The sequence below is a fragment of the Siphateles boraxobius genome, unplaced genomic scaffold, assembly GCF_051911475.1.
Source record: "Siphateles boraxobius isolate OS27281-9 unplaced genomic scaffold, OSU_SipBor_1 1, whole genome shotgun sequence".
Taxonomy (NCBI): domain Eukaryota; kingdom Metazoa; phylum Chordata; class Actinopteri; order Cypriniformes; family Leuciscidae; genus Siphateles; species Siphateles boraxobius.
The window spans coordinates 11832522-11849476 of record NW_027508699.1 but is presented as its reverse complement, the minus strand read 5'-3'; the positions used below and the strand labels follow the sequence as shown (position 1 = coordinate 11849476).

Sequence of the window (16955 nt, the reverse complement as noted above, 5' to 3'; positions counted from 1 at the left end):
ATGGAAGAGAGGTGTACAAATAACCCAAAACAGTTTTTATTTTATGGTTGTATTATTTTATTCCACCACAACGTAGTGAATTATTTGTCAACGAAACCAGATACAAATAAATAATCTGGTGAAAATTTTCTAGAAAAACAAAAGACGTGGCACAGAGGCATGAAGGGGAAAAGAAACACAGGCTCATTGAAGCAGTGTGCACATGGTCACTAAAGTAAAATTCTGTTAATCAGTCTCTTGGTGTTAACGATGAAAGGGTCTGAGGTATTTCTTGTTACAAAGACCACGATATCTGACTGTAATCCCTGATTTTAATCTGGTTTTACATCGAATCAGCTATTATTACTGGTATAATTGGCATAAAATCTTACACTCTATACTTTGGGCAAAAAACATTTCTGGTAACACTAAATATAGTAGACAAAACATGACAAATTGTGTCTTGTTATATGTACAAACGACTAAAATTATAAGAACCATGTTACAACATTGAGATTCAACTAGAAAACTACAAAAAAACTTTCATGACAATATAAAATGCTAGTGTACCATAATACCATCTTTACGAAAAACATTTGTTCACTCACGCATAAAAGGGCCTCAGATATGAGGTAGTAGGGTTTTTCTTTTCTTTGTGGATGGAACAACCCACCCAACCTGAGTTCTGACTTCAAGTATGTGTGCGAATAGCACCGTGATCAATGTTGTCTCTACAAAACATTCCATACTATTCATTTATTTTCTGAGTAGCTGAGAAAGCATAGACACTGACAGGACAGGTTGAGTGAGCAATAAATCTTCCAAAAACATACAGCACCTTCAAAAACCCTCTGAAAAACTGTAAAAGCAAACAATTATCCACAACAACATTTCAAATGCAAATAATAGTAACAATAACAAAGGCATTTCAGCTCCTGCATCCCCTTATTCTCAATGGGATGCCACTGCGGATTATTCAGTTCTGCCCTCTCCTCAATGGAGGGAAGGGTCACAGCGAGGTCAGTGAGGTCTACTCGACTCGGACGTCCTTCTTTGTCTGGGTGTCCCGTGGCCGTTCTGTAAACCGTTCTGTCGTTTGGTGATTCCTCCGTTCAGGAAATCCTGAATATGGTGCACGATCAGATTGATAGCCACTAGAGAGAAATGGAATACAAGCACATCAAGTTAAATCTCTCTCCATGGTGTGTATTAAAAAGATAAACTTGCCGTTTTTATCCTACCGAGATTGTCTGCTCCTCGAGGGATGATGACGTCCGCATACTTTTTGGTCTGCAAAAAATAAACGTTAAAGATAATTTAGGGCATTAAGAATCGAGAAAGGAAAGAATTCGACGGAAAGTATCAAGTTAATATACGTGATGCCTGTCCTGAAAAAAACAGTGCAGTCAGGATTGGATTTAGAAAGACGTTTACGAAGATACTCACAGGAAGACAGAACTCCTCAAAGGCCGGCTTCACAAAGGTGATGTACTGGTTCAGAACCTGCTCCAACTCTCTGGCTCGCTCACTGATGTCCCGCAACACTGAGTGAAACATGAAAATATGCGTGATTAGTCTGTGCTAGTCTACATAACTAATGCTAAGGGACAGCGCTGGGCGATATGACTAAACTTTCACTGTAATTTTACCTAAACACAAATATTATAGCTGGAAGTACAGCCTAAAAATCCTTTAATAATTACAAAATAATGCCCAGTTTTTAATAAGCAAATCACATAATTTACAAATCAAAAGGTACTTAAATCTCATTCAATTATATATTAAAAAATAAATACATGTTGGGGAAAATAAATGTATGAAAAAGACAAAAGCACTAAATATATATATATATGGTTTAATCAAGGTTCAAACAAAGCTACAACTCATACTCTACTTAGGGGAAGAAAGAAAAAGCACTACCTAATCCAAATTGCTCCAGAAAAGAATCAATGAAAATGCATCTACCTCTTCGCGAGAGGCGCGTGTCTGGGTCCGTGTCCACAAACAGCTTCATTTGGAACAGATCTCGAATCTCTTGCGAGTAGAACATGAGAATCCCCTCAAAGAGAACCACATCTGCTGGATACACGGTCACAAACTCATCCTTCCTGTAAGAGGTTTGGAGAGCGCGTCATTCAGCAGTGATATCAGAACACCTAAAACAGCAGCTTCAGAAACGACAGGGAGAGCAGCGCTGACCTGGAATGGGTAACAAAGTCATAAACTGGGATGTGCACGGTGGTCCCCTGAATGATGTCGCGCAGAGTCTTCATGATGAGCTCATTGTCGAAAGCATCTAAGAATTATGGAAACAGTAATGAACAGTGATGAACAAAACAAAGAGACAATGCAATTTTGATCCTTAAAAGAAGTAGTCCATATGACAGATCTTCTAAATCCTTTAGATCAAACAAAAATTGAAGACTTGCACCCCTTTTCCACCAGAATGGTTTGCGTTCTGGAGCCAGAGCTTGTTGTCAGCCAGGCCAGAGAAACGAACAGTAATGTAACGCTGCTCGTGTTGTTTACCTGACTATAACCAGTCTAAAATCAAACATTATTACATTGATCACCAAGACTTCGCAGTTACAAAACATGATGTGTTTTTATTTATTTATTTAAATTCAGGACACAAATTTAGGCTAGTTGCAAAAATCATAAGATTATAATTGAATATTTAAACATTGATCTATCGTATGAATAAAGTGCACAAATCATTTGGACTACTTTTTTTTAAGGCCCCGATATACTTCAAGCGAAATCGAAGAACGAACAGGTGTGAAGTCATTTCAAACAAAATCAGGCCAAATCAAAGTTTGTTTTGGGAGTTCGAAACAGCTTGCCAAAAGCACCTTTGAACTACCATTGGTCCGTGGCGATCACGTAATAGGTAGGTGTGGCTCTAAAGCTCCGCCTTCTTTGATGTGGAAATCTTCTCCAGTTCATTTCTTCTGTTCAGAAACTCACTCACTCACTCACTCAGACTGAATAGTGCTTATATTACGCATCATTTTAGTAATTCCCGCAGGTTTCTCGCTCACACCACTGATCTATATTAGTGGCGCTCTCATAAAGCCGTCTCACACACAGCTCACGAGTACCAAATTGACTACTTATTCATGGCTTATTGCGCTTAAACGGTCAAATACAAACAAAATTATGTCAAAATGCCTGTCTTGACGAGTATTCAAGTAAATTCAGTTGGTTTCGTAAGGAAAATAGTTGAAAGAAAGCATGTATCAGTATATTGGATCAGTGCATAAGCTCTTAAAGTGACAGAAGCCTAATAAACCTGCTGCTGTCTCTCATTAATGTTCATCAAAGAACAAAAGAAAAAGAAAATAATTTACTGCTCTTGACTGAATGACTTTAATTGTAAGCATTAATCTGTATTTAATTTTCACAATGTAAACCATCTAGTGCTATTTTACACTTGATTACTTTCATTTCTGTAGTAGTTCTTACCTGAATAATACTGTTAGACGCACCTGAAAAACTTAAAGCCATGTTTATTTCATTTGTCTCTTTATTCTATTGTATTAATTTGTGCTATTGCAATTGGTTTATTTATCATTATTTTATTACTGACGGTTTACTTGTCTTTTTTTGGTAAATGTAGTTCAACGATTCAAAAAAAGCCTCCCTGTGCTGTGTGTAAGCCATTACAACAAAATTATCCAAATTATTAAACAATTATGAGATCATTTGTCTGTAAGGCGGAATATATGGCAGTTTTTCCTGTGGTATCGAAAATCAATATATTTTCAAGATATCTTATCGAAGTTGGAAATTCCAGTATCGTGACAACACTAGTATAGTGTTAAACAAATAAATGTGACTTGACTGGAGCGCCAAATTGCCTAACAAACAATCCACATCACTACGACTATATGCGTTCTTAACAACCGTTTTCTCACCGGTCATATTTTGCTACTGAAAGGAAAGCACATATTAACATATGCATTTTACCGCCACTCTCAGCAGTGTGGGCAGCATCAGGATGTTCTCTAACAGTACACCGCCGCTCACGTATTTCGAACTTCTCCGCGAATATATCAGGGCCTTTATGGTGTTTTTATGTTTCACAGAAAAAAAAAAAAAGAGTTCCTTGAACAACCCTCAGACCTTATAGTACCTGGGTGATCGAAGTTAAACTGGCCCTTGAGTGCTTTGGCCTTCTGTTCAGGCGTGAGCTCCCTGTAAAAGCTGTCTTGACTGAGGATGACCACCTGCCGCTGATGATGGTCAATTTTATTCTGGCCCAACAGCTCCATGATCTTCGCACACACTGAAGACTGAAGACAGGACACAGGACTTGGTAAGTGCCAAACTCTTTAAGATACCCAGTTCACATATACACATCCTAAATCAATGGTGTTTGTACTATTAACCATATAAAGTCTACTGTCACATAATCAAGGCCTCTAAATTATCAACACGATCAAAACTTTACCAAAGAACCTGTTGTACACAATCTGCATTCTGTCGTCTGATTGACGGTTTATTATTTTTAGTTAGTAAAATATATTTTAGTATGATTCTGAAAATGTCCACCTTCAAGTTTTGGTGACTTTTATAAAGTAAACATAAGAATTAATTTGACATTGTTGGTAATATTTCAAGATAAACAATTACCGGACTGAAGCAACTTGGGTTTACTTGATTAACAAAACATTTTTTTATTTTTATAGAAGAATCATGTTATCAAATTATGTTATCAGGTATCAAATATGAAACAACAGTCTTTGATTGGTTTATTGCTTTATATGCTTAACATTATATGCCTTTAATGTTTATTAATCTCTCAATCATCTTTGTATTGCATTGTATTATATTTTGCCCCCACAATAAAAACTGCAGAGCCTTGATCATAAAACCAAGCATTTAAATATCATCTTACCAAGACATTATTGGGAGATATAGAGTGACACCTGATATTTATATGCATTTTATGCTAGTATTCTAAACTGTTATAAAGATTTCATTGATTTTATTACAAGCTATTTTGCCATATAAATATTGGCAACTGCACCAAATTGCATGTTTTTCTCAGTATGGGCCTTAAGTATGAGCCATATATATCAGATATGATACTTTTTTTGGTGTATAAAGGTTCAATAAATCGTTTCATTTAAAAAAAAATCTAAATATGTCAGGCTTTACAAAATTGTCCTGTCAGTGAACAAAAGAAGTGTTTGGTTACCAACATTCTTTAAAATATCTTCTTGTTATGTTCTGCACAACATGAAGACGAGTAAATGGTGACCCATATCTGGGTGATCTTTCCCTTTAACTGGAACTGTAGATAAAGAAGACTTGGTCTCTGCAGACATGTGCTATGAACTGTGGTGTGGTATAATGCCATGGGGGGTGGGTCAGATCTCCCATGTAAGGAAATTCAGCAGGGAAGCATGGCCTGGCTTTATCCATCGGCCAGCAGTACAGTTAGAATTTGTCAGTCATTATTTCTAATCAGGTGAGAAAGGTGTATTCCCTCACACACACCAGTGAACACATGGCAGCAGAAAGTGTGAATGGACAAAACACATTTTGACTGCAAGTAACATGGTTTAAGGGACATTTCAGAAGTTCAAGTGTAATTCTTTAGCCGTGGGAGTTACATTTCCTGCACATGAAGGTCAGCGGAAGATTAATGATGACGTGTGACTAAAACGGGGTCACTGGGACAATGTAAACATCCTCCGCTGTTATGACGTCACGTTCCCGCAACTTTCGGTCGCCCACACGGAGGAAGGGGCAATTTTTTTTTATTAAAAAGCGACTTAAAAGGCGTCAGGCGAGAAATAATCACATAGCAAACGTCAACATCCGATTTAGACATTCAAGGTCGCTCGAAGACAATTAAACGACAACATAAAAGGTGATCATTCCAAATGAATTACGCCACGTGGAGTTAAAACATTACGATGATAAACACGAAATCTGGACACATCTTAACGGGACAAAACCGCCGTTTTAAGTTTTAAATGTGTTTCGCGGTTTAGAAATGTACGCACTGTTTGCATTCATCAATGACAAAAGACATGCCGAATGATAAAATATTGTTTATTTTAACCTATAAGATGTGAAAACATTTAAAAATCCCCGATGCCGTATTTCCCATGTGTTTTATTGTGTATTTCATTGTGAGTTGACTAAAGCCACGCGGTCGCTGGAGGCACCGGCGTCATAGAAAACCCCCGTTAACCTACATAATAATAACGGAGTCTGTACGGTTTTACTGATAACCCCTGAAACTCAAACCTTTCCACTGGCGGTGCCTCCAGACACACCGATGAGGAAAGGCTGTCGGATGGTGTGGCCGTTCTCCTCCTCTCTGTCCTGAAGATGTGTTTCAGAGTCGCCAGCCATGCTTGCAGTGAGTGGAACAGCACAAGCGTGTGTCGCTATTCTAATAATACACACACACCACACGGTGCTCCTCCTCTTTTACTGTCTCACTCACTCACTGCTCTCATAAAGAAAATAATGCTTACGTTGCAAGCTGTTCCCTTCTTCTGTTTAGAGTGCTAATGTTTGACATGTCATTTCAATTATACCCTTATTTTTTCATAAGGATACCTTTTTTATCCAAAACCAGTTAGCCATCGATTTAAACATTATTTTCTCTTTGTATTTAAGTAAACGTACATGAACAAGCATTTGAACGTTTTCGGGTCATAAGAAGCATTAAAGCCGAATATATCTATCTGTCTGTCTGTCTTTAAATAAATAAATACACATTTTTTTTATTAATGCCATGAACCAGAACAATACAATGAGACATAAGCATTCAAAGTAAAACAAATACAAAGTAAATAAAGTAAAATAAATAAATAAATAAGATCAGTGCCAGAGGACAAGAACAAATATTACAAACAGAAAAAGGGTGCTGCTTTATACATCATACCTGCTTACAATGCTATACGATTTAATTGCCTTTTTACTTGTGCAACTACACAAAACAGAACAATAAAGCTTAAAATCATTTTTAAAGCAAGAAAAGTTAGGTTTGAGTCAGACCAAAGTTAGAGTCAGACCATTTCATTTTATGAATGTGAAACTTCCCCATTAATATTAACAATTCTATGAATTTGAACTGTGCTTTTTCTTTCTCAATCACATGATCATTGAAGTGTTTCATTATGTCAAATCTACTCAGCTGTAAATCAATGTTCAAATTTGTCTTAATTAAACGCTCACATCAATCCAAAATATATATATGCAATGGAAAAATAAATGATTTTTTTTCCTTTTCACCTAGTCAAAAAGTACAAGAGTAATCAATTTCTAATTTAAAACGTTCTAGCACATGTTTTACTGGATATATTCTATTCATTATTTTAAAAGATTTCTTTTATTTTGTTATTAATGAAGAATTTATCTACTGTTCGCCATTCATTACGCCAATTTACCTCTCCAAACACAGATGACCAGAAAAAGCGAGCTGAAGGGTAAACAATATTATGAAGTATATTCCTAGTATAGTTATTTTAGACTTTATTTTGTAAAATATTTGTATTACCAGTCTGTCTGTCTACAAGTCCATAAATGTCATACGAATTAAAAGATAATTTACAAAGAAAACCGTATTTCCCCTCACAAAGTAGTACGCCAAAATTGTAGAGTTATTGAAAGAGATTTTCCGTTATCCCTGTATAGCCTAAAACACTTATCATATAAAATACATTTTTAAAAATGACAACGTTACAATGATTTATCTTATGTATTACCAATAACATTTTTAAGATTAAGTGACTGGATGATTTTAGATTTATTTCACAATGATATATATTCACAAAATGAGTAGTGCTGTCAACATCCACAAATGTAGAGACGATATATTTTATGCAATATCTTAAAATTTCATTGAGTTTTATCTCCGGAAACATCACATGACATCATCGAGAACAAACCAATGGAAGTCGTTCTCGCGCTTAAGCCCCGCCCTAAAAGTGATCGAACATGGCTGGACTCATCCGAAATCTACAGCAGTTCAGTTGCGGACGGTAAGGGAACGGCACTGCTAAACCTATGCTTACTAGTGCTTTTGTTTTTAAGCCTAGCATTACGCTTTCTCTGTGTTAAGCTGCATTTAAACGGAGAGCTGGTGTTGTTGCCATCGACTTTTATTGCGATAAAATAGCCATAAACTTAACTTCCATATACAAATAGTTTTAAGTTTTGATGGCTGCTTTGTAGATCTCTTCTAATTTATGTTTGACTGTTGGATGTTATTTTTGCAACGCTGTTTTGATGCAATATCTGAAAAGACCTCGTTTGTTGACACTTGTCCAGGGGGTCAAAGTTCAGTGTTAGGGAGATGAAGATGGCCCTGTTGAGCTCTCTCCTGACCCGGGGTCTCCGTGGAGCCCTTTACTGCACCGGGACCAGGAGCTCATCCTCAGGAACCCTTAATATCAAAGAGCCACTCAACTTCTGGTGTGGTGGCCGAGTCAACATTAAAGATGTGAAAGCCAAATCCGAACCAGTATATGAGCCTGCAACAGGTAATGCTTTTGCAAAACTTAATTTCTTCATTTCACCCCACTCAAGGCATTGACCAATCAGACTTTGTCCCATCAGATGATCACAGTCACATCTGGCATTGATTTTTTTCAATACAGCATGTTCTATGATAAAAACATTACCATCTCTGATCCTGTATCCCAGGTCGTGTCCTTTGCCAGCTGCAATCTTGTGGGGCCACAGAGGTTGATGCAGCTGTCAGGAGCGCCAGTGCTGCTTTTACAGTGTGGAGTAAACTGGCAGGCATGGAAAGAGCCCGAGTCATGCTAGAGGCGGCCAGACTCATTGAGGTAGACCGCAATGCATTGATCCGACATCCTAAGGCATTACATAATAATGCTGCTTTGATTCAAGAAGTGCTGAGCCTGATCTTTTCAGTTATTTCTGTTGTCGAGAATAGAAGAGAAGAGAGGAGATCGCTGAGATAGAGGTAGTCAACAATGGCAAGTCCATCACTGAAGCCCGTTTAGATGTGGACTCAGCCAGACTGTGCATTGAGTATTTCGCAGGACAAGCCACCGTCCTTTCAGGTTGGTTGGTTCGTCGTTGATCGTTCTCAGTTGAATGATTTCTAAAAGATCACGTGACTTTAAATTGCATTTAAAAAATGTGAAATTCTTTTAAATTTAAATAATAGTTCAAAATATTACGCTTTTTACTGTATTTTTGATCAGCCTTGATGATCAAAAGATCCAAAAACATGAAAAACCATAGTTTTCCAAACTTTTGACTGGTAATGTACATAGAATTGAAATGATAATTGTACAGATGGGTTACCCACTACTCTTTCTCAGGTCAGCACGTTCAGCTAGCAGGAGGTTCATTTGCCTACACGCGTCGGGAGCCGCTGGGTGTGTGTGTGGGAATAGGAGCCTGGAACTATCCCATCCAAATCGCAGCCTGGAAATCTGCCCCTGCCATCGCTTGTGGTATGTGTTATATAAGTGCGGCTTAGCAAAGTTTCCATGGAATCACACATAATAATAATTTGTTGTTGATGTTATTATGGCCAATAGCTGGTAAATGGAAATTAAAATTATATTCCCCGGTTTCACAGACCAGGCTCGAGTCTAGTCCCAGATGAAATTGTATGTTTGAGCCGTATTAACTGAAAGCAACTTGCACTGACAATATGTCAGTGCCATTGTTTTGTGTCAAGATGCACACCAGTAGTGTTTTTTCCTAAGGCACATTTACAAAAGCTACTTAAATGCCCTAATTGAACTAAGGTCTAATCCTGGCTTAATCTAAGCCCTGTCTGTGAAACCAGGCCTAGATGATTTTTTTAAACAATAAAATAAAATAAAAATCAATTTTAAATGCTGCAAGTGAATTTACATTTGCTAAAGATTACATTTAACCTTTAAAAAAAAGAAGAAGAAAAAAAAAGATAATCTAAATGTTCAAGTTGTGGAAATGAGCATGCACGACTATTTATCCAATAACCGATACCAATAAATAAATAAATCTGTAATATCGGCTGATAACTGATATAGTACCAATATATTGTTTATTTCCAACTTGAAAACACTGTCACTTTAGATAAAAGTGTCTACCAATTTAATAAATGTAAATAAATAAATGTAGTTCTTTCATTAGAGTCTTTCCTTATCTTATCTGGCATATATCAGCTCTGTTTGTTCCTGGCTTTAGTTTAGACAAGCTGTTCTTGCTTAAAGTCTTGTTAAAATCTGTTAAAGCTTGCCTGAAGTTGCAACGTAACATACAGAACTTTTCTTCCGTATTATGCTGTACTTCCGAGTGACTTGGTTTCATCCTTCATTTGTTGATTGAATGTAAACACACAGTTGAATGTAAGAAAGGATTAAATTATGGGAGAAGTCCGACATGCATTACGAATGATGTCAGTCGTTTCACCCGAAAATCTGGGTATCTAGGTAAAATCTAGGCTAATTTTTAAAAATGAAATATATGCATGAATTGTTCAAAATAATAATTAAGATGCATTAAAGAATAGATAGGGCGAATGTCCATTTCATTCCGACTTCATCATCAGTTTTGCTCTTAGGTGTTAGAGATTTGAGCAAATCCCTAAACTTGACTATTAAACTGTAGCACGTAACATGTCCTGCCACGGAAATGAATGATCCCTCAAAGCTGTTAAATTTAATAACCTTTTATCTGGTGTATTTTAAAACCAAATTTTTGACCTTAATCTGCCGAGTCTCCACTGTTAAAGTGAAACTCATTGGTGTTGAAGGCTACTGAGCTGTATTAGTTTAATACCCTCTTCTTTCACTCTTGATCTGTGCCTGAAATGATTCTCTTAACAGTCTCCATTTACAGTCTGCTATTACGGTTGAATTGTAGGCAACTCCATGGTGTTCAAGCCGTCTCCGGTGACCCCCGCGACTGCAGTGCTGCTGGCGGAGATTTATGCACAGGCCGGAGCTCCTGAGGGCCTGTTCAATGTGGTGCAGGGCGGAGAAGAGACGGGTTCTCTCCTGTGTCATCACCCCACTGTGGCTAAGATCTCCTTCACAGGAAGTGTGCACACGGGAAAGAAAGTAAGAGGACTCCAGCGGTAATGATACAGTAGCTGACTGTCACAGAGTTAGTTCTCTCAAAAACCGAAATTCCCTCACCATTATGTCATTCCAAACCCATAAGGCTTTGGTTAGTCTTCGAAACACAAATTAAGCTATTTCTGTCTTTCATTTGATAGTCTGGGTTACCAAAAACCACACTGCAGTTCTGTCGTCTGCAATGCAAGAGCTCCTTATAGTTGGCTGGATTCTGATTGGCCGTCAGTGTTTTGAATTATTTATCTGCTGGGAAAAAAATCATTTGGATTTCAATGACTCTGTTATGGTGTGGACTTTGTTCTTTTAAATTTAGAATGATTTTTAAAACAATATCTTTATCATCAAACTATAACTCTTATACCAAACAGTAGATGGTCCTTGTTGCTCTTTTCCCCTCCCATGATTTATTAATAAACAAAGAGCACAAGAAAAACAATATCTCTTGTTGAAAAGCATAAATAAAAAGAGTTAGACTAAATTAAATCCGTTCTTCAAATAAAGAGATTGCATCTCTTCACAAGACTTGGATTAAAGTACTTGATTCATTTTTATGACTCCTTGGATCTTCCAAATATCAGTGACACTTTACAGCACATGTGTCACACTCAGTTCATGGAGGGCCACAGCCCTACCCAGTTCCACCCCTGCTTTAACACACACACACACACCTGCCGTTCTTAAAACTTGATCAGCTGGATTAGGTGTGTATAGTTAGGGTTGAAGCTAAACTCTGCAGGGCTTGTGTGAGTTTGACAACCCTGCTTTACAGTAAGGATTCATTAGTTAACTACTATAGTTAACATGACCTAAGAAGGAACAAAACTTCTACAGCATTCAGTAATCTTAGTTTGTGAATTTCAGCATTTACTAATGCATTATTAAAATAAAATAAAAAGTTGTATTTGTTAACATTAGTTCATCACTGTGAACCAACATGAACAAACACTGAATATTTTTGTTAATAAAGATTAATAATGCTGTAACAAATGTATTTCTTATTTTTAGTTTGTGTTAGTTAATACATTAACTAATGAGAACTTATTGTAAAGTGTTACCAAAATCGCTTAAGTTGTGTTTCAAAAATAAACCAAAGTCTTCTGGGTATGGGCCGACATGAAAGTGAGTAAATGATGACAGAATTTGTAATTGGTTGCAATTGGTTATTGTCTCTGGTTTAATATGAATTGTGTATATCATAATATGACGTTATACAGTCTATTGAGAAGTTTACTAATAGTAGTAGTAAACCTGTTTAAATGCATGTTTTGTCCCAACAGATAATGGAAATAGCGTCGCGAGGGGTCAAACCAGTGACACTGGAGCTTGGAGGTAAATCTCCAGTGATCATCTTTGAGGACACTGATCTAGAAAACGCTGTTAGAGGAGCACTCATGGCCAACTTCCTGTCTCAAGGCCAGGTACTGTATTGAAAGGTTAAGTGAAAGTATGAACATACAGCGTTTTTCCCTCTTTGTTTCATATCCGTAAAATATATTTTTCTAGAGTTAGCCATGTCCAGCCAGTAATAAGCTCCTTCTCATCTACGTGTCCCAGTTGATCACAGCCAAGCTGATATAGACCAACTGCAATATTGCTTTAGACAATATTTATACAATATTATAACGTATAATTATTACAATAATATTGCTTTATACAGTATTTTAGTTTACATAATATTTAAAGTTGTCTGATTAAAAATGTGTTCACTCTAAAATAAATGTATAAATAAATCCGACATAAAAAAGGCAGAGATGAAAAACAGAAAATACTCTACCGTTAAAAAGTTTGGGGTCTGTTTTTGAAAGAAGTCTCTTATGCTCACCAAGGCTACATTTATTTGATAAAAATACGGTAAAAACAGCAATATTGTGAAATATTACAATTTAAAATAACTGTTTTCTATTGTAATATATTTTAAAATGTAACTTCGTGCTGAATTTTCAGCATCATTACTCCAGTCTTCAGTGTCACATGATCCTACAGAAATCTTTCTAAGATGATGATTTGCTGCTCAAGGAACATTTCTGATTATCATCAATGTTGAAACAGTTGTGCTGCCTAATATTTTTGTGTAAACTAATATATGAATTTTTTTCTTCCGGGTTTTTTAACGAATAGAAAGTAAAAAAATATCATTTGAAATAGAAAACTTTTGTAACATTATAAATGTATTTACTGTAATTGTTGATCAACCTAAATCATCCTTGCTGAATAAAAGTATTAAGGTTTTTATTTTTACTTTCTTTTAAGTCTTACCACAAATTTTTTGTATGGTAGTGTACACCTCATGTCATGGCAGCATTACCTTTTTTTTCTCACAAATTTAATTTTTAGTAATTAAACAGTTTGGCTGCAGTTATTAATTTATAATAAACACTTTTTTAAATATACCGTTTATGGTCAACTATGCATCTATAAATAGACTCTTTAAGATCTTCATATTCATACAAACATGTATTACCCCATTCCTTAATATTTTCTTCTCTTTCTTTTTTTTACTCCCCACGTGTAGGTGTGCAGTAATGGAACCAGAGTTTTTGTGCAAAGCTCAATTGTTCCTCAGTTCTTGAAAGAGGTGGTCAGGAGAACCAAAGCCATCCTGATAGGAGACCCTCTGTTGGAGGAAACTCGTATGGGAGCCCTGGTCAGCAAACCACACCTGGAGAAGGTGCTGGGATATGTGAACCAAGCCAAAAAAGAGGTATAGCTGTATGTTTACTAGAAAATATTCATTTAGTTGCATGATTGTGTCATTTACAATATTATATGGCTTGGTAAAGTAGTTGCTTTTTCTTGACAGGGAGCCAGAGTGCTCTGTGGAGGGGAGCCCTTCATCCCAACAGATCCTAAACTAAAAGATGGATACTACATGACACCATGTGTGCTCGGTGAGTTAGAAAACCTGTTGGCAGCTGACGTTTTGAGGTCATGTGTTTTGGAAACATTCAATGGTTTATTTTTCATTCTGTTCACTTCCTCAAATTAGTCAAAAACCAACCTTCCTCAAAACCATCTTGTTTCCAGATGGCTGCACAGATGACATGACGTGTGTCAAAGAGGAAATCTTTGGGCCTGTGATGTCAGTACTGTCCTTTGACACTGAGGACGAGGTTCTTCGGAGAGCCAATGACAGCTCTCTGGGTCTGGCTGCAGGGGTCTTTACGAAGTAAAGTGAAAGTTAGTTTTACACGTTACCGTTCAAACATTTGGGGTCGGTACGATTATTAAAAACGTTTTTATCAGAAGTTATACTCATCCAAGTTGCATTTATTTGATCCAATATAGATTAAAACTTAATTTTAATATTACAGAACTATTTTCCATTTTAAAGGCCCACTGAAGTGACTTGACACGCGTAGCATTACTCAGTGTGTTGATGTAATTTCCACTGAAACATGAAGACAGGGCGGGACATATCAAACAGCTCCTCCCCTTTTTTTAAATTGCCAATAGCATTAGAGACATGCCACTTCCTCAATCCTCAATACAACTATATAGGGAAAACCCGTAATGCCAAAGATAGCGGTTGTATGCACATGTCCCGCCCCTCCCGTTGGAAAGTCAATCGTCTGCTTTTAACAGTCAAGCCGGGGAAAATGTTTGCCTATCGTCTGGTTCCACTGACGCATGCGCACAGTTAAGGTTTGCAACAGCGGAAACGATTTGGCGACAGCGAGTTGTGTTGTGTGCAAGATCAGATGGTGTTAACAACGCGAAGCCACTGGACTACCAAGGTAGTTAAAGCATTTTATATCGACCACAGATATGTTCAAGTGCTCGGCACAACACCGGCATTCTGGATAGAGATGTAAATGAAGTTGGTGTCGTGAACCCTGGCGCATGTGTAGTAAAAGTATAACCTGTGGGGAAAAAGGTGTTTTAAACTGTATTTTGGGGCAAAGTCATCAAACTTTTTCAGCGATTTTTATCATATTTTACTGCTGTTTCTATACATGCAGTTTTTATGTCCCTGTGACCAGTGAAAGTGCAGTTCTGACTCTCTGCCCATTCATTTAGATAGGAGCATTGTCTTGTTAGTCCGAAATAGCTGCCCAGAGGCGTTACCAAGATGGCGGCCAAGTGGCATGACTTGCCTAAAAGGACTTTGGTTTATATCACAGCTCGACCAGAGCCGTTGAGCTCGGTAAAGCCGCAGTTTCCTCCTAATCTCTAACCGTTTCTCCTCCTAATCTCCTTAAAACAGCATTCTGTGCCGAATTCAAATGGATCCGATACGTTTTCTGGTCTACGCCGACTCGCGCATATGATCCGATCTGTGCTGTCATGTCTCTTGACCGGCATATTTTTACCTGAATCGTTCATATTGCAATGTGTGCCATTCACCATGTAGAAAAAACAGTACATGTGTGAACAAAAGATTTTAGCCACAGCGTCTATTTATAATGTTGTGGGCGGGACTTTTCTGAGTCTAGAAATCATTTGATTGGACAGAAAATCTGATTGAGTGATGCCATCAAAATCACTGATCCATATTGGCGGAAGTGAGAGACTGTAAGTTTTGAACGCTTATATCTGCGAAATGCAAATTTTGTCATTGTTTAGAAGGACACAGAAAGGGCAACATATTTGTACTAAAAGCCAAAAAACTTCCATTTTGGTTTCATGGGGACTTTATATAAAACTTTAAAAAAATGAAAAAAAAAATCCTCTGATGCAAAGCTGAATTTTCAGCATCATTACTCCAGGCTTCAATGTACATGATCCTTTAAAAATCATTATAATCTGCTGATTTCTTGCTCAAGAAACATTTATTATTATTATCAATGTGGAAAACAATTGTGCAGCTTAATATTTCTGTGGAAACCATTATACATTATTTTCAGGATTCTTTTATGAATAGAAAGTTCAAATGAAAAGCGTTTATTTGAAATGGAAATCTTTTGTAACATGAAATGCCTTTACTGTTGCATTTGATCAATTAAATGTGTCCTTACCGAATAAGTAATAATTTCTTTCTAAAATATTTTTACGAACTCCAAACTTTTGAACGGTAGTATTTGTGATTGGTTGATGTTTCTGTAAGTTAACAAAGCTAGACTGGGGCTTTCCAGTTTGCTCATGTTTTCTTTTCCTGTCTGTTTCTGACTCGCTAGAGATATTAAGAGAGCACATCGAGTTATAGAAAACCTTCAGGCTGGATCTTGCTTCATCAATAACTACAATATCACACCTGTGGAGGTGCCATTTGGAGGATACAAGGCCTCAGGTGGAGTGGCAATAGGAGTTACAAAACCTTTTTGTAATTGTGTGTTGACTCTATAACACTAAATACTATTTTTCCTCAAATAAAACTCAACCTTCTATCTCTGATTTCAGGTATTGGAAGAGAAAATGGTCAGGTGACCATTGAATTTTATTCTCAGTTGAAGACTGTGGTGGTGGAGATGGGTGATGTGGATAGTCTCTTTTAAACACGTATTCTGGTCGCAGATTAATGGTTGGATCCTACTGGAAGATCTCAATGTGGCATTACCCACGTAGCCTAAAGACTGACACGCACAGTTACTGATATGTATGAATGTTCACCACTAATGGACCATGTTTAGCCTGCTAACATAATTTCTACCAAGTAACGGCAGCTGTCTGTGAATATTTCACAATCAAGTGCCTGTTCTGTAGGATGGTACAATTCTTAATGAGCGTAAGAGAGTGTAAACTGCATTTATTTGAAATAAACTGTCATTATATTTGATTGTTAAATAGCTATAATGAAATATTTTGGTTTATGTAGGTGTGCATCAGATCTTACTCATGCTGTGAATGTATGCTTTACCTATTCATTCGCTCGAGGAAACACTATGCAAATATGGTAATTTATTTTAAATTAATGACAATTAATAAGGTGGTAAATAATTGTAATAAAAGAGCTTGTGTATAAAG

The 16955-nt window shown here is 36.9% G+C and overlaps 2 protein-coding genes across 2 annotated transcripts; one reads left to right on the top strand and one right to left on the bottom strand.

Moving 5' to 3' along the window:
- Positions 1–33: 33 nt before the first annotated feature.
- uck2b (uridine-cytidine kinase 2b) lies at positions 34–6429 on the bottom strand. Its single transcript, XM_077207598.1, has 7 exons — positions 6244–6429; positions 4115–4274; positions 2179–2275; positions 1945–2087; positions 1426–1523; positions 1221–1269; positions 34–1133 (listed from the first exon to the last, which is right to left on the bottom strand). The coding sequence occupies exons 1-7, from the start codon at positions 6349–6351 to the stop codon at positions 1000–1002; spliced, it is 789 nt and encodes a 262-aa protein (XP_077063713.1). The 5' UTR covers positions 6352–6429; the 3' UTR covers positions 34–999.
- Positions 6430–6567: 138 nt separating this feature from the next.
- aldh9a1b (aldehyde dehydrogenase 9 family, member A1b) lies at positions 6568–16954 on the top strand. Its single transcript, XM_077207363.1, has 12 exons — positions 6568–7988; positions 8278–8489; positions 8653–8798; positions 8909–9038; positions 9303–9437; positions 10840–11036; positions 12332–12472; positions 13567–13755; positions 13855–13942; positions 14079–14220; positions 16169–16281; positions 16392–16954. The coding sequence occupies exons 1-12, from the start codon at positions 7945–7947 to the stop codon at positions 16484–16486; spliced, it is 1632 nt and encodes a 543-aa protein (XP_077063478.1). The 5' UTR covers positions 6568–7944; the 3' UTR covers positions 16487–16954.
- The last annotated feature ends 1 nt before the right edge of the window (position 16955 follows it).